Source organism: Rhinopithecus roxellana, chromosome 4, assembly GCF_007565055.1.
Source record: "Rhinopithecus roxellana isolate Shanxi Qingling chromosome 4, ASM756505v1, whole genome shotgun sequence".
NCBI lineage: Eukaryota > Metazoa > Chordata > Mammalia > Primates > Cercopithecidae > Rhinopithecus > Rhinopithecus roxellana.
In genome coordinates, this window is record NC_044552.1 from 157,337,522 (window position 1) to 157,364,977 (window position 27,456).

At 38.7% G+C, this 27,456-nt stretch overlaps 1 protein-coding gene across 1 annotated transcript in view; it reads right to left on the minus strand.

Annotated features, from left to right (window-relative positions):
- PLG (plasminogen) overlaps window positions 1-27,456 on the minus strand; it is a 52,383-nt gene that overhangs the window by 21,034 nt on the left and 3,893 nt on the right. Inside the window, exons 2-12 of the mRNA XM_010373157.2 lie at window positions 26,993-27,128; window positions 25,671-25,777; window positions 22,306-22,420; window positions 20,366-20,505; window positions 18,548-18,668; window positions 16,710-16,828; window positions 15,016-15,178; window positions 14,635-14,780; window positions 10,925-11,084; window positions 1,593-1,774; window positions 931-1,079 (exon numbers count right to left, since the gene is read on the minus strand). Of these exons, the coding sequence (XP_010371459.1) occupies window positions 931-1,079; window positions 1,593-1,774; window positions 10,925-11,084; window positions 14,635-14,780; window positions 15,016-15,178; window positions 16,710-16,828; window positions 18,548-18,668; window positions 20,366-20,505; window positions 22,306-22,420; window positions 25,671-25,777; window positions 26,993-27,128 (1,538 nt within the window). The remainder of the gene's footprint in view (window positions 1-930; window positions 1,080-1,592; window positions 1,775-10,924; window positions 11,085-14,634; window positions 14,781-15,015; window positions 15,179-16,709; window positions 16,829-18,547; window positions 18,669-20,365; window positions 20,506-22,305; window positions 22,421-25,670; window positions 25,778-26,992; window positions 27,129-27,456) is intronic.

Genomic DNA, 27,456 nt, shown 5'->3' on the forward strand with positions numbered 1-27,456 from the left:
GGGCATGGAAGCTCTGAAGCTCCTTCTTACATGCCTTGCCCCGTGCATCTCTTCTGTCTGGCTGTTCACTGGGATCCTTTGTAATATCTTTTATAATAAATGGGTAAATAAAAGTAACGTGTTCCCCTGAGTTCTCTGAGCCACTCCAGCAAAGTAATCAAACCCAAGGAGGGTCATGTAGAAAAACAGATTTTTTATCCAGTTGGGCAGAAGTACAGGTCACAGCCTGGAACTTGGGATTGGCATCTGCAGTGGGGCAGTCTTGTGGGACTGAGCCTTAACTTATGGGATCTGACACTGTCTCCAGATACAGTGTCAGGACTGAGTTACATTGTAGGACACCCAGCTGGTATCTGCTGGAGACTCGCTTGGGGTGTGAGGAGGAATCACACCCATCTGGTGTGAGAAGTGTTATGTTGCATGGGTGTGACAGTGGGGGAACATAGGCACTTTGGTTTTCCTTATATCTCAGTCTTCCCTATATACAGGCCCCAAAGTAAACCATCGCAGGGAACGCAGGAGGCTAAGGGAAGTCCCATGGTGACCTGATGGCCCATCCAAATCTTTTCTAGAAAAATCTGACTTAAACTTCATAAAGGGCATCTTTGATTACCGGAGCCTAGCATATAAACACTAGAAACTAGAAACAGTGCCCAATAATGGAAACTTTAAAGAAGTGTCACTAAAGGGAAGAGGCCTGAGAACCCTCACATGCGTGGAGGTTTCCTGGCCTGTGCTGCCTGTACTTTCTATACTGAGGCTGATTATATTCTAGCTTAGCCCCCTGATGCCTTTCCAATATTTTCTTCTGCCCCCTCTCCCAACTTACGAAAAAGAGCAGTCCAGGCAGATTTTCTGTAATGCAGAACCAATTCTGTTTGCAAAGATTGGTGAGCAAAAGGCAAAAGAGTCCAAATCAAAGTGGCTTACGTTTTTTTCCAGACCTGCCCGTGGATTTGTCTCTGGAGTGAAAATGCTATGTCTGTGGGGCTCCTGGGCAGCCCATTCCTGGCATGGCGTCCCAGTAACAGTGGTTGCCTTCTTGCCTCGGTATCCTTTCCCATTCCCAAACATACAGTCTGTATGGGGGAAAAATGGATGCTTATGAACAGCTGCACAGACCCAGGATGATATGGAATCAATACAGTCATGTCAGATTTCTCTAGGATGACAGAATCAGGGGCCACATTCCTCAGAAACTGCAGTGCTGAAGACTGCAATGAACACTGCCCACCTCAAGAAATCACTGGAGATGCTTATTGGCTTGGAAAGAATCACAAATATGGCAGCATGATAGAATAGGAATTTGGACTGGGACGCTGAGATAACCCATTTTAGAACAAGGTGAGTGGTTAAGTTGAACACCCTGGAGGGTTTGCACCTGTCCTAAAGGCACAGCCCACTCACGTTGTGCCAAAAGTCACACCTCTGCCTCCTCCAGAGAGTGCACTGAGGCTTCCTTCCACATGGCCAGACCCTCTAAAAACATTTGATTTCCCATGTAGCATGAAAGGCTTCTGCATCAGTGAGATTTTCCATGGTTTTTCATCCCAGCGTCCAAGTGTGTAGATGTCTAGCCACAGATTTCTTACCTTCCTCGGAAGGAGTCTCTGCATCGGGAAGGTGGGCAACAGGCGGAGGTGCTGCAACACTCCCTTCTGTTCCTGAGCATTTTTTCAGGTTGCAGTACTCCCACCTGACACTGGGGTCCGTGGTAAAACACCAGGGGCCTTTATCGGCATCTGGATTCCTGCAGTAGTTCATTGTCAGGCCACTGGAAATTCCAAAACAATAGAGGTCACAAGAGGTGGGAGAATATTCAGGGGCACCCAGCACCCTCTACGTTTTGTTCTAACAAAGTGTTAACAAGTGGCTCTGAAATATTCCCATTATAGGTGCAATAATGTTGTACCAAGCACAAATGGTCCTCAACTTCTGACCAACTGTGTACATTTCAAAGACAGATTTTAATTTTTATTTAAAAAATCAAATGTAGTATATGCTCCATATTAAAAACTCAGATCATACATAAATCTGTAAATAAAAGGATCAGAATTTCCTCCTCCCACCTTCTGCCAAATACATTTCTCAGGAATAACAGGTACAGATTTTAAAGTGTATATTTTATATTTTTATGCACATAAAAATGTATCTCTAACTGTCTAGCTCTCTGTATTTCTCTCTGTAGGACTATATTGTGACATGTGCATTGGAACTAAAATATATTTCTCCAAGGAGGAAATGACATCCAAGATGGTATCATTTCCAGGCCAGTCACCTTACTCTAAGTACTCATAGTGTAACTAAAGGGCTCTACTTTTACTGTGAAAAACAACCATGAAAATAGTGTTACTGTCAATACCGTGTCAGGTGTGTCAAGTGGGTTTGTTTCTGCAAGACTTATCAAAGCCATCCTGGGAAACTAATTCCCAGGCAGGATGCCATTTCTTTAGGGTGGGTTCCTGGGCAAGACCTCCTCTCCTGCTCTCAGTCCATCCTCTGCTGGCCACAGCCACTCTGGGTCTGAGGGAATGGGGGATGAGTTGAAAGAACAGTGGGACTCAAGACATAAAGGGAGACTGCTGGGTAGACTATGGGATCTGAAGAGGTTGGGCAGCTACGGAGGAGTCCGAAAACAAGGGAGTAAAAGGCAAAGCAGGCGAGGACCCCGGGCTGGGGGGATCTTGGAGAATGTGCTCTCCTTCATGCCTCCCAAGAATGTTGCTCCAACCTCTCAGTATCCTCACATTCATGACCTGTGACTGTCTGAGAAAATGGGAAATGTATTATGTACCATGGAAATGCAACATTGTCTCTCTAGAGACTCTGCACATGTGATCTAGTCTCACGCCCAGACACCCCATTTGAGGAAGCTTGTAGTCCAAGGAACTGAATGTGTTAAAAGGCTGAGCACTTGAAACAGATTTCCACTCTTTTCAATTGAGGTATACTTTTACATAGTGTGAAATGCACAGATTATTATTATTATTATTATTATTATTATTATTATACTTTATGTTCTAGGGTACATGTGCACAACGTGCAGGTTTGTTACATATGTATATATGCGCCATGTTGGTGTGCTGCACCCATTAACTCATCATTTACATTAGGTATATCTCCTAATGCTATCCCTCCCCCGTCTCCCCACCCCACAACAGGCCCTGGTGTGTGATGTTCCCCTTCCTTTGTCCGAGTGTTCTCATTGTTCAATTTCCACCTATGAGTGAGAACATGTGGTGTTTGGCTTTCTGTTCTTGGGATAGTTTGCTGAGAATGATGGTTTCCAGCTGCATCCATGTCCCTACAAAGGACATGAACTCATCCTTTTTTATGGCTGCATAGTATTCCATGGTGTATATGTGCCATATTTTCTTCATTCAGTTTGTCATTGATGGACATTTGGGTTGGTTCCAAGTCTTTGCTATTGTGAATAGCGCCGCAATACACATACGTGGAAATGCATGGATCTTAAATGTCGTTTGGTGAGTTTTGATGATCACCTATACTTGTGTAACCCACACTCCCATATGATACAGAACACTTCCAATACTCTAGAAACACCCTGTGTCAAGGCTCATTCAATTCCTGCTACCCTCTTCCCACTGCCAGAGGAAAATACTATTGGTTTCCTTCACCAAAAATTAGTTTTGCCTCTCCTCAAACCTGATATAAATGGACTCACACAGAACATACAATTTTGTATCTGCTTTCTTTCCTTAATATAATGTTTCTGAGTTCCATCCATCCTATTTGAGAGGGTCAGTCACGTCTTCATTTTAATTGCTTAATAATATTCCATTATATGAATAGATCACAAATTATCGATTCATTTTCTCATTGACTGACATTGTAGTTGTTTACAGTGTGGGGTTATAAGAACTAGAGCTGCTGTGAATATTCTTGTAGATCTCTTTGTGGACTTCTGTTTTCATTTCCATGGGGTAAATATTCAGGAATAGAATTGCAGTTTTGTGGGGTAGACTCATATTTATTTAACTTTACAAAAAACCAGCAGACTGATTTCCAAAGTGGTTGTACCATTTTGTACTTTAACCAGCATGTGAGAGAGCTGCTCATCCTCACTCCACATCAGTGACAGCACTTATTGTTGTGTCTTCTTAATGATACCCATGCCCATTAAGTGATGGTTACATCTCGTGATGGTTATAATTCTTATTTCTTCGATGGCTAAGATGTTGAGCATTTTTTCAGGTGCTTATTGTCCATCTGTCCATCGTCCCCTGAGAAATTTCCTATTCAATTCTGTTGCCCATTTTAATTAGGTTGTTTGTCCTCTGGTTAGTGAGTGGGAGAAACGTTTACACTCTAGGTACAAATCATTTGTCAGATATATGGATGGAGAGGATTTTTCTTCCACTCTGCTACTTACCTATTGATTTTTTAACAATGACTTTTGATGAACATAATTTTCATTTTATGAAAGCCCAAATTATAATTTATTTTCTTTTAGCTCTAGTGTTTTCTGGGTCCTGCCTGAAAAAAATTTTGCCTTCCTCAAGTTTGTGAAAATATTATACATTTTCCTGGAATTGTTTTATTTCAGCTTAAGTTTTAGCTCTTACATTTAGATCTAGGAGCTTTTGCACATTAATTTGGGGTGGAAAGTAGAAGTCAAAATTTGTTTTTATTTTTGTTTTCTAGATGGATATCCAGTTGTTTCACAATGATTTTGGAAAAGATGTTTTTCCCTATTGAATTGCCTTGTCACCTACATAGAAACTAAATTTATCATGTATATGTGGATCTGTTGTTGGACCATCCATTTCTATATCTGTATACTTTTTTTTTTCCAGTACCATATATCTTGTTTACTGTGCCTTTATAAGTCTTTACCTTTGGGTAAGTAAGTCCTCCAACTTTTTTCTTCTCTTTAAATATTGTCCTGGTGATTCTAGCATATACATTGTCACATTAAAAAAAAAAAAAAAAGACTGCTGAGAATCTGCCTGGGTATGGGCTGAATCCAAAGATCAATTTGGTGAGAAGTGATATTGACTCTCTTAACATACAAGCGTGATATATTTTTATTTAGATCTTTTAATTTCTTCCTTAACAATTGGGAATGGGCTGAATCCAAAGATGAATTTGGTGAGAAGTGATATTGACTCTTTTAATATATAAGCATGATACATCTTTATTTAGATCTTTTGACTTCTTCCTTAACAATGTTTTTTAGTATGCAGTATATAGTTCTTGTGCATATTATGTTAAATGTATCACTAAATATTTTGTGGTTTTGATACTATTGTCAGTGATATTGCTCTGACATTTTTATTTTCCAGTTGATTATTGGCAGTGTATAAAAATACAACTACTTTTAATATATTGTCCATGTATATACTTATGTGTTCTCCAATCTTGCAAAATTTAATTATTAGTCTTCAGGACCCTCTGCATCCATTAATTAAGCTTTCTGTGAATATAGGCTGTTTTACTTCTTCCTTTCCAAACTTTAGGCCCTTTCTTTCTTTCCTTCCTTTTTTTCTCTCTTTTTGTTTTGTGTTCAGGTCTTATGGCAATGGTTGTGACCAATGTAGTAAAATGCTGATTAGAAGTATTGAGAGCAAACATATTTTTCTTATTCCCAATCTTAGAGAGAAAACATTCATCTTTTACCATTAAGTTGATGTTATCTGGAGGTCTTTTATAGATGCCCTTGATCAAGTTAAAGAAGTTCCAGTCTATTCATAGTTTGCTGAGACATTTTATCATGGATGAGTGTTAAATTTTGTCACATTTTTCTTCTGAATCTATTATATAATCATATGATTTATCACTTTTATTCTGTTAACATGTTGGATAACATGGATTGTTTTGTAGATGTTAAGCCAGCCTTAGATTCTTGAAGAGAAGCGTCACTTGTTTGGGATGTTCATCATGTTAATGATTAAAATTTTGTTACATCTTTTTATGTTTATGTTCACAACACATAATGTGCTATATAGTTTCTCACAATATCCTTGTCTACTTTTTTACAACTAGGGTTTTTTTTTTTCTCACAAATTGAGTTGAGAAGTGTTCCCTTCTCCTCTATTTTCTGTAACAGATTATGAAGAATTGGATTTCTTTTTAATAATAATAAAATTTCTAATGATGCCATCTGGGCTTAGAGTGTTGTCTGTGGGAAGTTTATTGATTTATTAATATATATTAACCTGTTAAAGATTATATACACATGTTGCCTTTAATAGATATCAGGTTGGTTAGAAATTCAGTTTATTCAGTGTCCAATTTGCTTATTTGTTTTTTTTTTCTAAGGAATTAGTCCATATTATCTAAGTTATTGAATTTGTCAACATAAAGTTGCTCTCGATATTTGTTTATTAGCTTTAATATGTAAAGGATCCTATAGCAATGACTCTTCCCCTTTTTCACTCCTGATGTTGATGGTGGTGCTCCCTCCTTTGTTGTCAGTTTAGGCAGAGTTTTATCAATCACATGGATCTTTGAAAAGAACCAACTTTCTGTTTCACAGATTTACTCAATTGTTTGTCTATATTCTTATACACTGGATTTCACTGATTTTTCATTCTTTCTTTTCTTCCACTTGCCTTGGATCTCACTTGCTTCTCCTTTTCTAGATTTTTAAGTTATCTTAAATCAACAGTTCTCAAAGTTTTTGGTCTTAGGACCCCTTTAACTCTTAAAAAGTATTGGGGATCCTAAAGAGCTTTCATTTTGTAATATATACTATGAATATTTATTGCATCTGAAACTAAAAATGTTTTTAAACATAATAGACAATCACACATTTTATTAGCCATCAGAGAGATAATGTGATCAAACATTATGTAGCCTCTGGGAAACTCTACTGTACACTTATCAGGAAATGAAAGTGAAATGGTAAAAAAAATCTTTTTTTTTTTTAAATTTTAAAGTGTTTTAACCTCATAGACTGTTTCTGCAGGGATCTCAAGAGACTTCTTCAGGTTTCTCCAGACTATACTTTGAGAAATGCTATCTTAAGTCATTGATTTTTACATGTTTCTATTTTCTACTCAAAGCATTTAAAGTTATAAAACCCTGAAAATATTTGCTGCATCATGCAAAGTTTGATATATTGTATTTCTACTATTATTCAGTTCAAAACTTTTCTAAATTCCTTGGTGATTTCTTCTTTGAATTACGAAGTATTTGGAAATGCGTTGTTTCATTTTCAAATATTTGATAATTTCCCAATTTTTCTGTTATTTATATCTCATTTAATTCTGTTTTGCTCAGAAAACAGACTCTGTATCATTTTAATTCTTTTAAATCTGTTGAGACTTGCTATAAGGCCACACATATGGTATATGTTGGTGAATGCCCCATGCATACTTGAATGTGTATTCTGCAGTTTGGCATAGTGTTAAATAGGTTGACAATTTCCTTTAAAACATATGTATTCTTTCTGATTTTTTGTGTATTTTTTCTATTATATGTTGTTTGGGAAGATGTATAACCATATGGAGAGAGACATTAGGATATCTCTAACTCTAATTGTGGGCTTATCTGTTCATCTCTTTAGTTCTGTCAGTTTTTGCTTCATATATCAGAAGGGCTCTTATGAGAGTACAGCCCAGTTAGCATTATTAAGTCTTAATGAGTAAACCTTTTTTCACTTAAGAAATAACTTTTTCATCTTGGTATTATTTCTTGTAGATTACTTTGGGATTAACATTACCACTCCAGCTTTCTTCTGATTCTTATTTTCATGATACATCATTTTCCACACTTGGTTTTTGAGCTAGCTCTTTACAATTAAAGAGGATGTATGTTAAAAATAACATAATTGGGCTTTGAATTTTATTCCGCTTAACAATCTCTGCCTTTTATGTGCAATGTTTAATCCCTTTATATTTCATATAGTTAGGAGTATATTAAATATACTTTCAGTTCAGTTTAAGTCTACCATAATGCTATGTATTTTCTCTCTTTGCCATATCTTCTTCATTCTTTTTTCTTTCTTTCTGTCCTTTTGGATAAATGGAATATTCTTATTATTATCTATTCCTCTAAGTTTAAATTTTTTTAGTTGCTCTATGATTTACAATAACCCTTTTTAACTTACCACCTTCAACCATTTGTTTATATTATATAACTTCATGGATAATGTAATAAACTTAAAACAGTATACTTCCATTTATCTCCTACATTATTTATGTGACTATTTTAAAATTTTTTACTTTTACATACGTTAAAATAGCAATGCATTGCTATCATTTTACTTCAAGTAGTCTATTATTATCTTTTTGTTTGTTTGTTTGTTTGTTTGTTTTGAGTCTCGCTCTGTCGCCCAGGCTAGAGTGCAATGGCACGATCTCAGCTCACTGCAACATCTGCCTCCTGTGTTCAAGCGATTCTTCTGCCTCAGCCTCCTGAGTAGCTGGGATTACAGGCATGCACCACCATGCTCAGCTAATTTTTTATTTTTAGTAGAGATGGGGTTTTACCATGTTGGTCAGGCTGGTCTTGAACTCCTGACCTCATGATCTGCCCAAATTGGTCTCCCATCAATTATCTTTTAAAGAAATTAAGGCATTAAATATAAATATTTTACATTTGCCATTTCCAGGGTTCTTCATTGCTTAGTATAAAGCTCCCATCAGGCACTATTTTTCTTCTACCAAAATAGATTTCTAGAACATCTTTTATTATATAAACCTAGTAACGAAATATTCTCTTAGTGTTTTTTTTATTTGCCGGGGGGAGGCAGGATATGTATTTATATAACATTCATTTTCAAGGGATATTTTTGCTGGATATAACATTCTATGTTAATCTTTTTTATTTTTTTCTATCACTTTAAAGCTGTTATCTCATTGCTTCTGACCAGCATAATTTCTGACGAGAAGGCATCAGTCATTTTTACCACTATTCTTCTGTGTAAATATATGTGTTCTTCTTCTGGCTTCTAATAAGATTTTTCTTGTTGCTTCAAGTGTTTTTTCTGTCCTAATATCTCCTTCCTCTCTTGTGACTTGCTTTACATATATATGAAATCTTTTGATATTTTCACAGGTATTCTTGAGGCTCCATTTGTTTATTTTTTCAGTCTTTGTATGTGTGTACTGCAGTTTGTATCACTTCTATTGAATTATTTTCTTGTTAACTTTTTCTTCTGTAATGTCTAACCTGATGGTAAGTCTATCCAGTAAATTTTTCACTAAACATGTACATTTTTTAGTTATTCCATTTCCTTTTGGCTATTTTATAATTTTCCTCTGTTGGTATTATCCATTTGTTTCTTTCATGTTCATGTTTTCTTTAAATCCTTGAACACAATTATGATATGTATATTTCAAATCTTCTTGCCAGTTTCTTCATTTCTGGGTCTGTTTGTATTGAGTGCTTTTTCTCCTGGTTATGGACCACACGGTCTGGTAAAGTTAGAAATTTAGGTCACACATTGTGGATGCCACATAACTGAGCAACTTGATTTTGTTGTTTGCCTCTAAAGAGGGTTGAAGTTTCTTCTGGCAATCAATTAATTGACTTGGAGATCATGTTGATTTTTTTAGACTTGCTTTTCAGCTTTACTTTGCTGCTTCTGGAGTGGCCTTTATTATAGGAATACGCTAATCCTACTTCCAAACTATGGCTTTATGTGGTGACTAGTGAATGCCCAAGATGTTCAGTGAGGTCTCTCCTCTGGCTGGTCAGAACTCAGATATCCCCAGTGCTATGTGAGCTCTGGTATCTCCATTGAACTCACTGTTCCCCTGCAGTTTTTCTTTCCCCAGCAGCTGTTCTTTATCCTACTTTCTCTCTGAAACCTCTCCCTGTGCATATGCAGCTTTCTATGTAGCCAAAGACTTGAGGACTTTTCTATGGACATTCCTGGAGCTCCTTTCCTGTAGAAATCCTTTCATATTATTACCTAGCTTAGAAAATCTCAGTTGTTTTAGTAATCCCAAACTCCAGTGTCCTTCCTCAGTTCAGCAAGACTGCGGTGGTCGGCTTGGGCTTCATCTCCTTGTTCTTCAGCCCAGGAGGGGTCTCCAGGAACAAAGCCGAGGGTATTATGGGGTTGATTTCATTTGATTCCCTTTCTAAATTATCTCAGTTTATCTGTTCTCCAATATGTAAAAACAGTTTTTTCGATATATTGTATACTCATTTATGGAAGAAAGGCTGTCCTTGTTAGACCTGGTTTTCTGTTCATCTAACGGCCTCTTTCGCTTTTCAGCATCTGTGTATCCTGCTTTTGTTCTTCATCTCCCAGCAACCCATATCCTTTCAGACCTGGGTGTTCAGGACCCACTGTGTTTATACAGGTCAGAATATATATATATATATGCTATATATATTCTAATATACACACACATATATGTGTACATATATATACACATATATGATATACAAGTATATCATAAGTATATACAAGTATATATATACAAGTATATACAAGTATATGATATACATATATATGTGTGTATATGCACGCATATGTATACATGTATATGTGTACATATATTCATACTTATATAAAGTATATAAAGTATACATACTTGTGACCCAAGACAAAAATAGCAAATTCAACCTTCATTTCAGGGGTTGGAGGTTAAAATGGTAGATTTCTATGGTAGAAATATTGCACTGATATTTAGTGGGCATTGTGGAATGGTACTGTTTCTAAGCATTTGCTCATATGCACTCCTGAGTTTTCAATTAATGTGACCTCATCACCTGCAGATATCCTCCTGCTTCCATAAAACTACTCAGGAAATATAGCCAGCCTAAAATTTCTCTTCTCTCAGGCCCTTTCTTCCAAAGCAAGGTTCTTGAGACATTTTTCTACACATTCTGGGTCTAAGAGAAGTTTGGTCCTAGGAAGTTAGCTTGAAGAATGAAGCATGGCTCTTTTAACAGAAATTTCATTTGGCTGATGCCCCTCTTACAGTAAAAATCAAAGACATACGCATTTGGGTAGTTTTCTGGGGTCTTCTGATGCCGGTGTGGTGTCATAGATGACCAAGATTGACACTTCTTTCCTGTGGTGGTGGTGGAGGATGTGCCTCGGTAGCTCTGCCCATCACCATGGTAGCACTCCTGGACCACAGGGGTAAGCTCAGGTGGTGCTGAAATTAAAATAAAAGAAATCAAGCTTAGCAAATACTGAAAAAAAAAGAAGCATGAAGCAATTTATGACAAAAACAGTACAGTAGCCTCTGAGAATTATGACTGTTCTCTTTTCTGTATTAGCAGATTAACATTAAAAATAGATTTATAGCATTTTAGAACATTAATAAGTTCTTAGTAATATTTCATTTAAAACCTGGGTGGGAAAGAATAGATAGAGTACTTAAAATTGGAAACTGCACTTATGTGCAAGCTCTTTTTTATGGATCTCTACTGAGTGTTCATGAGAACATGAGGGCAGATGAGAGAGGGATGCATTAGGCAGTGCAGATTGTGAGTGGTGAGTGGCTGTCAGTCGGGGGCAGACATGAAACCTTTGCACATTTCTCTAGATCCTTCCTCAAACAAAGCCAAAGACCAAAGCTTCTGGGTGATAGGGCAGGAGATGGCCCTGCATCTAGGACTGCAGGCAAAGATCCACAGCTTCTCAGAGGGCGGTGGAGCCAAAAATCTTATTCCCTTGGAGAAGTTACAGGGAATCCTCTTGTGTCCAACATCCTGCATTGCAATGAAACAGAAGCCTGCTACTCTTTCTTTCCAAACCCACCACAGGTACAAGTTTCGTCAGAAGGAGGCAAAGGAACACTGAAAAATCACTACTTTCAAAGCCGAGCTGTGCTCAACTGGCCTAAGAGGGAGGTAGGCCAGGGAGATAAGTATTCTCCTATGTCCACCAAAAAGTGAGCCCTCAGCAACAAGAAACAGCCGAGTGTCAGTGGGGTTAGATTATGTGTATGAAGATATCTCCTCTGTAGTGCAGGCATGCAGTGACTGCTGAAATCTGGAGAAAACTCTTCAGCACCCCAGGCCCCACTCTAAGCAAAAGATAGCAGCAGCACATCACTGGAGGAATTTATATCTGTTTTGCACTTAAGGTAAAACTAGCAATCACAAATCCCAAATTTAGTTAAACTAGTGACTACATTGACTCAATTATCCACAACATATATTTGCAAGAGAAGGGTGTCCATTTTAAAGTATAAATAATATTTACTGTAACCTCTACTGTTCTATTTATAATGTCTAGTGTTTGATTAAAGAATTACAAGACACACCAAAAACCCAAGGCGGGTGGGGAAGCCACTGTTGAATAATAAAGCAATCCAGAGAGTCAGACTTACAGAAGATGCCATCTGGAAGCTATCAGATTGGGACTGTGTGATACCTACGTTAATATATTAAAGGATCTTGTCGTAATGGTGGACAGTATGCATGGATAGGTAGAGAATTTCAGCAAAGAGATGGAAACTATAGAAAAGAGTAACATGAAAATGCTAGAAAAAAAGTCACAATATCAGAGATGAAGAATTCTCTCAGTGGGCTGAGGAGATGACTAGACACAACTGACAAAATAATCCATAAACTTGGAAATAGTTACTAGAACTTAATCCAAACCATTACACAAAGAAAGAAAAAGTTACTGATAAAAAGAGGAGAACAAACTTACAAGATTTATGAAACAACATGAATGTTCTAACACCTGGGTATTTAGAGTCCCAAAAGGAAAATACAGAGAGAGAAAAGTGAAAAAAGAAACATTTGAACATATAATGGCTATGAATTTTACAAGGACAATGAAAATCTACAATCTAGGCTGGGCACAGTTGCTCACACCTGTACTGTCAGCAATTTGGGAGGCCAAGGTGATGGACCGTCTGAGGTCAGAGTTTGAGACCAGCCCAGCCAACATGGCAAAACTGTCTCTACCAAAAATACAAAAATTAGCTGGGCCTGGTGGCACATGCCTGTAGTCCCAGCTACTCAGGAGGCTGAAGCAGGAGAATCACTTGAACCTGGGAGGTGGAGGTTGCAGTGAAGCAGAAGAATCACTTGAACCTGGGAGGTGGAGGTTTCAGTGAGCCGAGATTGCGCCACTGTACTCCAGCCTGGGTGACAGAGTGAGGCTCCATCTCAGAAAAAAAAAAAAAAGAAAAAAAAGAAAAAAAGAAAAAAATCAACAATCTACAAATCTAGGAACTCAGAATATCTCAAGCAGATTAAACACAAAGAAATTCATAATAAACACATCATAGTCAAACTGTTGAATAACAAAGATGAGAAAATCTTAAAGGTAGTCAGAGAAAAATGACCTGTTGAAAACATAGGAACAAAGATCAGATTTCTAGTCAAACTATTTAAAACAGAAGATAATGGAACATCATCATTAAAGCGTTGCAAGGAATGAAACTCTCAACCCAGTATCTATATTCAGCAAAATTACTTTTAAAAACTGAAGGCAAAACACTTTTTCAGACACTGAAAATCTGAAAGACTTCAGCAGTAGCAGACCTGTGCTACAAAAAATGCTAAAGGTTGTTTTTCACAGAAAGAATCTGACACCAGATGGAAATTGAGATCTACCCCAAAAGATGAGAAGCACCAGAAATGTAAAATAAAGAAAGAAAGAAAATATTTAAAATAGTTTTATTTGTAATCACTTTAAAACACACTATTAGGGCAAAAATAGTGTCAATGTATTGTGAGATCTATGACATAGTAGAAGTAAGCTTCTATTACAAAGAGTAATAATGTAGCATTTTGGGAGGGTAGAAGTAGAATTGCAATGATGTAAGGTTTTTATATGTCAAGTAGAATTATATTATTTGAAGGTGGAATGTGCAAAGTCAAAAATGTATATTATAAACATTGTAGAAAATACTAAAACCATTAAAAATTAATTTCATAAGTAAGTAGTGGAGATAAACTCAATCTAAATGAAGGCAGAAAAAGATGAAAAAAGGAACAAAGTTTAAATGGGACAAAAAGAAATAACTAACTTGATGGTAGATATAAATTCAACTCTATTAACAATTACATTAATGCAAATGGTTTGAACATCTCAATTTAAAAGCTGAGATAAATTTAAAAGATATACAAATTTAAAAGATATATCATACAAATACTAGTGAAAATAGAGCTGTAAGACTGTATTTATATCACCATAAAGAGAGTTCAGAACTTCAGAAGAAGGAATATTCCCAGAGATAAGAAGAAACATTACATGATGATAAAGGAGTCCTTTCATCAAGAAGACATAACAATCCTAAATAAATATGTGCCTAACAACAGAGCTTCAAAATATACAAAACAGTTATGATCTAAAGGAGAAATAGACTAATCTACAGTTAAAGTTGGACACATCACCATTCATCCTCAGTAGTCAATGAAGGAGGAGACAGATAATCAGTAAGGATACAGAAGAACACCAGCAACCAACTTCACGTAAATGACCTTGAGGGAACATCCCACTCAACAACCGCAGAAGACACGTTCTTTTCAAGAGCACATGAAACATTCACCGAGATGACTATATCCTGAACCATAAGACAAACCTCAACAAATCTAAAATAACTGAAATCATATAGGGCACGCTGTCTGACCACAATAGCATTAAACTAACAAAGCTACTGTATATTGTGATGACGCCACTGGTGTACAAAAATAAGGAGAGCACTTGGGCCCTCAGTAAGCTCCCATACCCTTGCTTACCTGTGGGATCCAACGGTTCCGTGGATACTGGGGAGGACTCACAGGACGGTATCTTACAGTACTCCCACCGCACTTGGCTGTCGGTTGTATAGCACCATGGGGCCTTTTCTCCATCAGGATTGCGGCAGTAGTTTTCATCCAAATTTCTGAAAAAGAAGTGGTTGTGAGTTTAGCTTTCCAAAAAAAAAAAGTCTGGGGAACCACACTTTGAGAACAACTGTTACGGGAAAAAACGTGCTAAAGTTCATTTCCTTTACTTATGACTAGATCAGTTTTTCTTCGAGAATACTTTATCCTGCATTCCTATAGTAACTAAAGCTAAGGCAAAGTCAATGGGATTTCACATTCCATAGCAGCAGAATGAGACTGGAGGGGACTTACTTGCAGGGAAAGTTTTCCGGTGTCCTGTTATGTGTGTGAGGGGTCTGTGCACTCCAGTGCTGACAGGTGTGCCCGGACACGGTAATAGCCACATTCCCACGATAGTTTTCACCTGTTCCCTTCAGACACTGGTAGGTGGGACCAGAAGATGGTGGAGGTGTTGCTTGAATGGGAAAAATAAATTACAATGAATAATTTTTTTCTTTTTGAGACAGAGTCTTGCTCTGTTGCCCAGACTGGAGTCAGCGGCACGATCTCAGCTCACTGCAACCTCCACCTCCCAGGTTCAAGTCTTTCTCCTGCCTCAGACTCCCAAGTAGCTCAGACTATAGGAGAGTGTCACCACGCCTGGTTAATTTTTTTGTATTTTTAGTAGAGGTGGAGTTTCACCATATTGGCCAAGCTGGTCTTGAACTCCTGACCTCATGATCTGCCTGCCTCTGCCTCCCAAAGTGCTGGGATTACAGGCTGAGCCACCGTGCCCAGCCCTACGATGAATAATTTTAAAATAGAGAACGCACAGATGGATGTTAATGAGGATGGCTGCAGGGTGCTCTGGCCTGCTTGTCTTCTCCTCAGCCTCTCTTGGAATTTGGCACTTGACAATTGTTTCATGTTTTCAGAAGAAATAAATTTCGTAGCATCTATGCCTGTGAGACCCTTCATGAGGAACTCCTCCAGGGAAAGACACTTGGGTAGATGCTTCTTTCTATGTTCTCTTTGCTCAGTCCTTCCTACCTGGTAAGTATCAACACATGTCACCTTCCACCCCAAATTCTCACATACACCAAAGGTCCACTCTATTTCCTGAAGAATAAATTATTCACTGAGTAGACATAACTGAGTGGTACCCAACATTCCATAAAAGCCAAACAACAGGGAAAGAGTCCATAGAAAGAAGGCAAAAAACACCTCCAAGGAAAAGTGTGTGCATCCAGAAATCAAGACATTCTTGAGGAAAAAAAGATGACAAAAAGAGAAACCGAAAAAAGAGAAATTGATATTCACAAAAAGGGAGAATGCCTGAGGAACTTCTGCTTTCAAAGGACACGTGTCAGAGGAAAGGAGGGGAGGCCAACCCTCACTGAATCCTTTTTAACCTTTCAAGCCTGTCTTTGTCTTAGTGTGTAATCCTTTGCTTCAAATTCTCAGAGAGAAAAATATGATAAAATTGTTTACTCCACATCATTTCTACTAGGTCTGCCATTTCATCTTCTCCTCCTGAACTCTTCCCCACCCCCACCCCTCACCCTCTGCTCCCCAAGTTGGAAAACTGGACACCCACAGACCTGAACATTGTAAACAAAGACACTCTTTGTTTACAAAACAACTATTAGAACTCTGGTTAAAATGAAATTCATGTGTCAGAGAGCATGGGTCTGATTTCCTTTTAGCACAGAGAAAAGTAGAATAGGACGAACAACACCCAAAGCCTACATTTCAGTGAATTTCTGAGGCGGAAGTTTCAGATGCAAAGAAAGAAAAATATGATAAATGGACGCTCTGATCAATCACCTGCAGTAACCAATAACCATAACTGTTTTAAACCAGCAATAAAATAAAGACCAATAACATCCCATAGGACTCGTAGGTCACTTTTCAGAGGCTGTGCTCAGGCACTGACACATGTTTTCTTCTGATTTCAAGAACAGGGCAGGTCAGAATCCCGGAATCTGGGTGTGCACCATACTCACTGCAGCGGGGGATGTCGCAAAGCTCCCAGCGCTTGTTGGGGTTGGTGGTGAAACACCAAGGCCGTGGCTCCCCATCGGGGTTACGACAGTAATTCTTCTTCAGGTTCTTGTTTGGAAATCTGAATGGACAAGAAATATTTTAGTAGCACGGAACATTTACGTTCATGGATGAGTCTCTTTCAAGAGCAAACACTGAGCACCTGCTGTGTGCTAGGCACAGTCAGGCACGGAGGAGGTGATTGGATGAAGGCTGTGTTCAGAGACGCCAACTAGGAAACAAGGCTGGCCCCGTATTCCAAGGACTTTCTTTTTCTGTTTTGTTTTTAGAGGCAGGGTCCCACTTACTGCCTAGGCGTGCCTTGAACTCCTTGAACTCACTCAAGCAATCCTCCCGCTTCCGCCCTTTAAGTAACCAGGAATACAGGCATGTGCCACCATGTCCAGCTGCCAAGCACTGTTTTTCTAACAGTTTACATGTGTAAAAATCACTCAACAGAATCAGTGACTTTATCATTTTGGCTATCTAGAAAGCTGATGTAAGCAAACTCTAGTTATTCAACCACAAATAATAGCAGTCTTTAAAATGCAAAGTGTTCCCTGACGAAAGATACTCATCTAATAGATCCAAGAAATGGGCATCTTCATAACTTAAAGGAATGGTCCTTCTGATCTACCAGGCTCTGCTCCCACCAGCCTTGAAGCTTAGAAAAACCAAGAGGAGAAGCTGTGCTCCTGCAAGGGTCTCACCATGCAGTATGGGCTGGATCCTTCCTCAGTGGGGCCCAGTGGCTAGGGCTGTTGGATGCACTCCATGCCTGGTGGCCCTCTGCGCTTATTCATTCCCTCTCTGAGATTGTAAATGCTTACTAGGATGGGAAGAGGAGCCAGTAGCGGCTTAAGCAATCCTCTTCTCCTTCTGGTTTCCTGGAAGTGACTTTACCCAGTTTTGGACCCTTAGGCCTTTCCTGTATTTCTCCTTTGAAGGAAAATGGCAGCTGCTGTGTTTTAAGCTAGCTATTTGGAGTGGGAGGTGTACAAATTCAGTAGAGCTGCTTTCCACAGTGGAATCTGTGGCTTAACCTCATTTCTGCATTATTGAAAGTCCTGGTATGCCCCTGTAGTCATCATAGAATGAAGAGGAAGACCAGAAGCGACTGTGGAATGGGAGGTGTTTTCCAGCACAATTAATGTGAAATAGAATACTCACACAACCTTATTCTAGGCACCATCATGACTTTCTAGAGCAAGAAGATTATTCTCATTTTAAATTCATGGTCCCCTTAGAGAATCTGATAGAAGTTATGAATCCTCATTCCAGAAAAATGCACTGATGTAAATACACATAAAACACCAGGGATTCAGAAATCCATGATATCTGCTCATAGGTCAAAGGTTAGGAGTCTTGAATCTTATTGGTACGAAGGGAAAAGAAAGACAAGGAGTAAAGAGAAAAGAAAAATGTTTGGGAAATACACCAGCAACGTGTGTGTGTGTGTATTTCTCAAGACAGATGTTAATGTATTCATACCCACATTAGTGTTTGAATGAGTGTGCACATCGGCTGAGGATCTGGTTATTATGCAAATCAGATTCAGAGGGTGTGACATTCTGGATTTCCAACAAATTCTCAGAAAACATCCCTGCTGCTGACCCATGGACCACATTTTGAGCAGCAAGAATGCATATTTCACTTGCAATCTTGTGGGAGGATGTTAGCTTTGAAATTAAAAACATCAGGCGTTCACTTCTTGAGGAATGCTAAAATATCTAAATAACAGCAAATGTCTGATAGAACCGCAGAGACTTAAACGTGGAATGTTTTTCCCAGTGAGACTTACTTGGAAGGAATGTATCCGTGAGCGTGTGGGCTCTGAGAGTCCCAGGCCTGGCATTCCAGTCCAGACGTGGTCTTGGAAATTTTGCCATCATAATTTTCTCCACTGCAATGCATACATTCATCTGGACAGAGTGGGAAGGAAGGACAGAGAGGAAGAAGAAAACTGAAATGGATGAAGCAAAATAGAGAGTAAAAACCAGAATCCTACTCACTTAAGTGCGACTTGCCCCTCATTCTGATGTAATTCACAACAGGCACTTGGCAATAAAATTGGCAATAAGGACTCAGGATTTTCTAACATAATCCAAATGTCATTTTCCTTTTAAACCGTAGCATTCACATATTTTAGTCAATACCCCCTCAACTATCGTAGTCATGACCAAATGCAGAATTTCCATGATGCCATGTCCTTAAAGCAGGATGCGCAGGCCAGTGGGGAGCCAGGGGTGCATATATTCTCAGGAGTCTACGTTCTCCATGAGGAGTTTTCAATATTTGGCATCTTCATTTCAATAATGATCTTTACAACTTTGTATGAAATTATTCTGATCATTCCATTGACTACTGAATGAGCTGGCACCTTCTCAGGGTTTTAGTCTGGAGTTTTTGTTTATGCTCATGACCTCATGGAGAACAATATTCATCTGAAGTGACAGCGCTTCTCTTTTTATATTGTTGAGAAGCATGATTGGCTCTTTTTTTGCAAAATTATTTGCAAACTTAAACTTTGATTCAGAATTATTGAAGTAACATGGTGAGGCAGAGTAATATGTGACTTGAATTTTTTGGAGTACTAAGGAAAACAGGGGCAGACTTAATATAAAAGTGATGCATTGGTGGCACTTAAGGGCAAGTACCTATAACATGGTGTACAAATAAAGGATCCCTGTGATTCAAATAGGTGGAAGTGATGTTGGAACTGAGTTGTCACACAGCACCACATCCACACTGTCACACAAATCTCACCTTTATTCATTCCCTTTTGCACTAACAAATGTAGCCAGAAATGTGAAATGAAGACAGTTGTTTTTGGTAGGATTGTTTTTTAATTTTTTAGCATTGACCTTTGAGGTGCCCTATTAAATTGGTCAGTCCATGAAAATAATGGATTGCTGATTTTAAAACTGGTTCCTTGCTTAGCTTCAGCAAAACAGCAAAGTTTACTGCATCAAATGTATATTGTTTATTTGACTTTTATTGATTTTGTTGTTGTATTTTAACTACTTAATTGCAAATCTGTCTTGGGGTTAACACTGTGTAAGAGTTTTAAGCATAAGAAGTTTGTACTTAGAGTTTAGATGTAGTTTTTTATTTGTACATGTTGATACAGTATTTTAATAAAAATAATTCAGGTCGACTGGGCACGGTGGCTCACACCTGTAATCCCAGCATTTTGGGACACTGAGGCAGGCGGATCACCTGAGGTCGAGAGTTCAAGACCAGCCTGACCAACATGGAGAAGCCCTGTCTCTACTAAAAGTACAAAATCAGCCAGACTTGGTGGCACATGCCTGTAATCCCAGCTACTTGGGAGGCTGAGGTAAGAGAATCGCTTGAACCTGGAGGCGGAGGTTGTGGTGAGCCGAGATCGCACCATTGCACTCCAGCCTGGGCAACGAGAGCAAAACTCTGTCTCAGAAAAAAAAAAAAAAAAAAAATTCAGGTTAATTCTGGGGGTCTGAACAAAGTTTAGCTCCTTCCCGAGAGGTGAATACGTTACTCAATTATTAATAATATCCCTGTGGGAAGGGGCTTTGCAACAAATTATTTTATAGGGTGAAGGGTAGAAATGAAAACATTTTCTAGAGCCACTCCTGACCTTCACACTCAGGAATGTCGCAGTAGTCATATCTCTGTTCTGGATCAGTAGTGTAGCACCAGGGCCCCTGCCCATCGTTGTCTGGGTTCCTGCAGTAGTTCTCCTCCAGTCCCTCTGAAGGGTGTGTAGCAGGTGAGAATCTGGGGAGGATGGAAAAGAAGCACTTAGACTATATTCTAAAAATCAGCTTGCTGTTAGCAAGGCAAACGGAGACACTCTTGATTCCCATCTGAGATTGTCATGCAAATGCATTTCAGCTGGGTGCTGCAGCATTTGTGTGGCCAGATTTTTAATTTCTCTATTGATAGGCTGCTTCTGGCACAGTAGCTAATATTACTATTGCTACTGTGACAGCCAAATCTTAGAGAGTCAAAGTATTTTTATTGCACAGTCAGGAGAAATATAAAGGCCTCAAAAGTCTGCCATGGTCTTAATTCATTCCAGACACCTGCTTTTGTCAGTTATTTTTCTCCCTGTAAAACTTCTCGTAGTTAATACCGTTTTGTCCATGTGAACTATGCACCAGGAATTCCACTAACATCTTTCTACACATTCTCTCTTTTAGTCCTAATAACAAAAACCATTTGAGGAAGGTGTTATTATCCCTGTTTTACAGAAGAGAAGACTGAGTGGCAACGTAAAACAAAACAAAACAAAATGTGCCTAAGCGTAAATAGCTATGAAGAAGCAGATCAAGAATTCAAAGTTGATCTGTCTGATTCCAAACTCCTAGTTTTCTCTGAAATGCAGCTTGAATTAATGGGGGATGGAGGAGGGAGTTAAGCTTATTTTCAGTTCTAGAGATGTGTTGCTGTATAGAGACAACCATTTAGATGAAAATCACAAGACTTACAGTCTATAAAGGCAGATTTTATTTCTGGTTCTTCTGTGAACCTATTTGGGGTAACCCCACCCCCCCAAGACCTCAGTTGCCTCATAAAGATAAGCCTAGACTACCTCGTAAAAATGGCCCAGAGTGTCTCCATGGCCCTCGATAGTCCCTGACTTTGCCATTTGGTTGAATCAGTTTTCATTATCTCATGGGGAATATTCGATCTGCTCATCTCATAGGGATATAGCAAAGGCAATTTGTTGAGTGTTGGGGGAATGGATAAAGGTGAGTAACAGGCACTAATTTCCTATTTGATAAGCGTCATTACTGAGAACTTAATGCCACCTAACACCAAACTGGGAAAAGTACAAAAAAATGCACTAAAATAAATAATAGGCAAGTTGCGAGATTTGAATTTCACATATCTGCATTTTCATTTTTATATTTTATTTACTCTTTTGCTCCACAATTTGAGTCAAACATGTGATGAGAGTTCTAACTTGATATGTTTACTTCAGTCCCAAACATAGTCATCTTTGGTCTTTTCTCAGATTTGGCCTAAAACTCATAGTTTCATTGATTTTGTTTTTAACTAGGCATTATTCTATGTCCTAGGTCTTCAAGAAACCTCCATACCCAAGAAAAAATAGAAAGCAACCATGTTCTACTATGGTGCTATAAATAATTGAACATCAACATCAAAAAGATTCTTTCTGTCTGCTTATTCACATATTCTGGTTTGAATTAAAAGTGATGAAATTATCCTAAATACAGTTGATCCTCTGTATCCATGGGTTCCACATCCACAAATTCAACCAACTGTGGATGGAAAAGACTTGAAAAAGATGAGATAAAATAACAATATGACAATAAAACACAATACAAATAAAAACAATACCGTATAACAACGATTACATAGCATTTACATTATATTAGGTATTATACAAGAGAATGTATGTAGGTTATATGCAAATACTGCACCATTTTATATAAGGGACTTGGGAAGCACGGATTTTGGTAGCCACAAGGGTCCTGGAACCAATACCCCGCAGACGCAGAGGGACAACTGTACAGTAGATGAACACAAAGATGAAAGGGAAAGTCTTACTTAGGTCTGTGGGGAGAAGTGGAACTCCATTTTTGACAGGTGATGCCATTTTTTGTTTTGGACATCGTCCCTCTGTAATTCTTTCCATTCCCAGTCTTGCACTCTGAAAGATATACTGAAGGGAAGTCCACACAGTGGTCAAAGTCTTTCACAAGACACCACATGAAGGTCTGCAACAGCACAGTCACGTTGAGAGAAAGATCTCATGCACCAGACCCCTTGTTTCTGCTTTCTAAAAGATCATCTGCAAAAAGGCTGCAGTAAACCGAGCCATTCCATACTTTGATTCATATATTCAAATGCTACTTATGAGCTCTCTGTGTATCCAGCCCCACCAGGATGCTGGGGACACATGGGGCACAGTGCAGCCAGAGGCTTGGCCATCATGGAGCTCACGTTCTAGTGGAATCAGGCAGGGGGGTTACAGGAAATATTCAAGGAAACAATATGAAATGAGATCAATTCATGACGATGCATGTTACATACATGATGAGACAGAGTGAGAGAATGGGGAAAAGGCTTTTTAGATGGGGGAATGGCAGGCTTTTCAGAGACTGAAAGAGATCCAACCCACTTTTATTTCTTCAGGCTCCCAGGGATATGAAAAAGTGCCAGACAGGGCTATAAAATTGTGGTCTACTGTAAATAGTTTGCAGTAAAAGTTCTCAACCAGCATCCACTCAACCAACTCACCAGTTAGCCAATGGGCCCTCTCCTGCCTTTAAAACAGGCCGGTGTCCACCTGGGTCCACATGCAGCTGGCAGTTGTTTGCTAGTGTGCCCACCCGTGTCTGTTCCCCCTACCTGAGTTATGTGCTTACAACGAGTCATTTCTTTGCATTTTCCAACTTTCTTACAGTTATATTTAATTAAAGATGATCTAAACTGAGAAATAAATGTGAAAAGAAACAAAGCTCTTTTTTGTTTGGTTTTTTAACTAAATTAAATGTTTTTAAGGAGTTGAAACATGAATCATTTAAAAAATTGCTATCAAATCCACGGAGGGCAACCCACTCATATAGTTGACTATAAAGCTTGAGGAGGAATTCATAAAAATCTAAAGGTTTTACACATTCAGATTGATTAATAAATGTTGCGATATGGTCCACTTCAAAAATAAGGAAAGTGATGATTTTAGATGTTGCACTAGAGCATAGTTTATGCAGGAAATGCACCAGAGACTTTCTACTGGTGACCCCATATTCAAAGAAAAAAAGCCTCTGCTCTACATCAAAAGGTGTCAGGTACACTTGTGTTTTCAATGAGAATATAAAATGTTTAAGGTATATTTGAACCATCATTTAAGGTTACCCACTTTAGCCGTTTTTTAATTCATTGATCAATCACTTGGGGAAAGTACTCCTAACATACCTACAGCAAACTAATGCTTTTAACCCAATACTATGTATTATGATTGCAAGTACATCTTCATTGGGAACCCAATGCTATGTGTTATGATTGCAAGTCCATCTTCATTGGGACCTAGTATTACAGTAGACATAAGACACTCATCGAAAGTGTAAACTCAAAGTACTTTAGGAAAGGGAGGTCTAGGGGTCAAGGAAGATTTGCAAAGGAGGTGATGATTGGGCTGACACCTAGGAGATGAGAAGGAGCTGGCACAGCAGGACAAAGGTGAAGAGGGTCCCAGGCAGGAGGGCGTGTGCTTGGAGTGGTGAAGGAACAGAGGTAAGGCCAGTGTAGGAAAGTTTAGCAAGCCAAGCAAACAGCAGCCGGGGGTTACTTAAATAATGCCGGGCCCTAGCACATTTGGAAAGTCTTTGGGTCTTATTTTAAGGGCACTGGGAAGGGCTTTAAACAGGGCAGTTACATTTCTAAGAGATCACGTGCACAGCTACAAGTAGCCCCAACCAGTGGTGGCAGGGTCTTGGACTTGGTGAAGGCAGTGTGGCTAGTGGCAAGTGGCAGAAGTAAATGTGATCTAACACTGTTCCTGGCAAAACCCTGGCAGGTAAGTTAGCAGCAGGTCAATATCCCACAGCAAAGAAACAAGGACCAAAAAAAATGACTGACTTTTGACTTTTCACTTCTCTTTTGTTTGTATGTACCCACCGGAGTTTATATAACCTTTTGCTCCCTTCTGTCACTTTGAAAACAAGCAAACTAAGCCTTCAAACTTCAGACTTCAAACTCAACCTACAATAATTCCCATGTTCCTTCTGGTTAACAATTTACAAATGACATATTTAAATGTTAGCATTTTGTAGACAGAATCAGGCTTTTTTTTTTTTTTTTTTTAAATCTGGTACAATTAGGTGATCCTATTTACTTTACTGCTTGCTTGCTACTTGTAAGAACTAATAACTTCACCAGATAAAGTTTAGATTTAATCTGTACTTTAATCTCAAGAATTAGAGATAAATAGTGGTAAGGAAAAAAGTACAATGCCTACAGCTAATGAAACCCAGGAAGATGAGTTAATGCGTAGAAATAATTCCAACCCAAATAAATACTATTTAAAATGCGACTTGGAGTTTTGCCATGATACTAGACACAATATAGCAAATCATCCTCAAGAATACAAGAACTAAGGTGTTTCCAGTCTTCTTTAACACCTGTGATGCAGAATATTTGGACAGCTAAATTGTTATTATTAACGGTCTTAATACCTGGCCACCAACACAGTGTAGGAAACAGTTTTTAAAGTGTCATACATCCCTTCAAATCTTCATACGCTTAATGAAACATTTGCACATCTAAAAAGGCATGCAATTTCTGTTGAAATCCTGTCTGCCTCTTATTCTAAACAGTGGGACTATTGACCCACATTTTAAAATAAACTATAGAAAAGGAACTGTAACTTTTGCACATTTTTAAAAGACAACATTTAAGAAATCTGAGAAAAATATAGACCATGTCTCCCAAAATGTGAATAAGAATAAAAATAAGATTTGTGTCCCTATCCAAATGTTTCTGAGGATTAAAACACCTCAGTATTTCTATTTTACAAGACTTCGTCCAGACGTTAGGGCCCAAGGACCATGGTCACCCTGCAGAGTAAGAAGCCAAGATCAAAAGGAATGCTTAGACTTCCCATCTCCTTGTTAAATATAAAATAATATTTCAAAAATCTTATTTTCAGGGTCATAGAGGTAGAGAAGTGATTTTGTAAATCCAGTTGTTTCATGTTTTGAACAACAAAAAATTAAACCCAAGAGGTGAAGTAATATACTCAAGCTCACATGGCTAGTTAGTAATCAAACCCTGTCCTAACTCAGAATTCAATTTTACGACACCACAGTGCCTTCCTCCTCCGGTCTCATAAATTAAAGATAGAATAGACAAGGAGGAAGAGTGGGAGGATGGGGAGGACAGAAGGAGGAGGAGGAAGAAAATGTACTCACCTTTCTTTTCAAATAAAACGACATCTCTCATCCTAATGACTATGGAGGACTTCCTGTTTTCAGCCATTATCACACATTGTTGCTCTTTACTGTGATATTGGAATGACCTGCAGAAAAAAGCAGGAAATCCAATAAGTATTTTTCTTTATTTAAAGAAAACAAATGTTTATTAATAAGTGATACATGCTAAAGATCATTGAATCTCTTGATGGACCAGGGAGTTCAGAACTGCTGCCTCTTTCAGTTATTTGGGCATGGCATCAATGAAGTACTGAACAAAATACACCAACGTGGCAGTAAATCTTGTTGTCTCATGCCCCTATCTTCCCTCCCTCATAATTTGCTCTTTCTTTCTGTTTCAACTGCTTTACTTCTTCTTTACTCATCCTCTTAATTTTTGTTTTTGGGTTGGAAAGAAGCAACTCTGGTTGCTTTGAACCTATTCCCCAAGATAGTCCATCTCCGTGACCTCCCAACTCTGATCAGTTCCCCTGAACCTCTGCTCCACATTCCACCCTGCCCTGGCCCCTGACCTCTCCCATCTCCATCCCGTGGTCCTGCCGTGGGTGCTCAGTCTGGCATCCATAGCTACCTTCCCAGTCCCATCACCTACATAAAGTCTCTACTTTAGTCAACTTGATCTCTTAATGGTCCCCCTCAGAAGCTGCAGGGCCGCATCTTCCCCCGCCTGCCTGGTGCTTGTCAAGAGCTCAATCAACTCCAAACCCAGCTCAGTTCCCAGCTCCTCCCTGAGCCTCCTCTAGCTGCCTCAACCTTAGGCACTGTTCTTTCTTCTGGATCTGGGTAGAGCATGCATTGATTATGCCTGTACCTCACTTGGGCTGTCTTTTTTTTTTTTTTTTAACATTATTGCAGTACCCCACTTGGGCTGTCTTTTTATTTTTATTTTTTTAACATTATGTCCAGTTTCTTTGACTATACCTTAAATACTAAAGGGCAGGCACTGGATCTTGTAACTATAAGTCATTGCTCAGATCTGTCTAGGACACTTTCATTCACATGATCCTCAACAAACATTTACTGATGATCATGTTAAAAACTGGAGCTCAGAACAATAGCTGCTAATGTTTATGTCCGGTGTAAAAACAAATAACTTCCTTTTAGGGTATTTTTCTAACAAAGACTCCAATAAACCTTAACAAGAAGCTGTTAGTATGGCTTCACATACTTTGAGCAAATACAGTTCCAAACTCTGATTCCATCAATTTCTCTTTCCTCTTAAATTGTAAATACATTTATGAGTAAATTACTTGCCATCTGAATTACAGATTTCTGGGTAGGTGCAACGACAGTGGAAATACCTGCAGGTGAATTCTTTCTCCTCCTCACATTTTGCTGCACATTCTTCTATGCTTCCTGCCCCCAGCTGCTTCTTAGTGATGCTGAACAGTGAAGCCCCCTTGGTATTCACATAGTCATCCAGAGGCTCTCCTTGACCTAGAGATGGGAGATCCAAGTGGAACAAATGGTCAGGAAATCAATGCCAATGTCTAATTGTCATGACTTCCTTTTAAGCTATTTGTTTAGCATTAACCAAGTAAAACTTGATGTTTACTGGGAGTAGAATGGGTAGCTATGGATCAAATGTTTAGTTAAGAACACAGAGTCAGGCCTGTGGACATACATAAAGATGGCAACAAAAGACACTGGGGATTACCAGGGAGAGAGGGAGGGAGGCAAGGGCTGAAAAACTACCTGTTTAGTAGGTATTTAGCTCACTATCTGGGTGATGGGATCATTTGTACCCCAAAGCTCAGTGTCACGC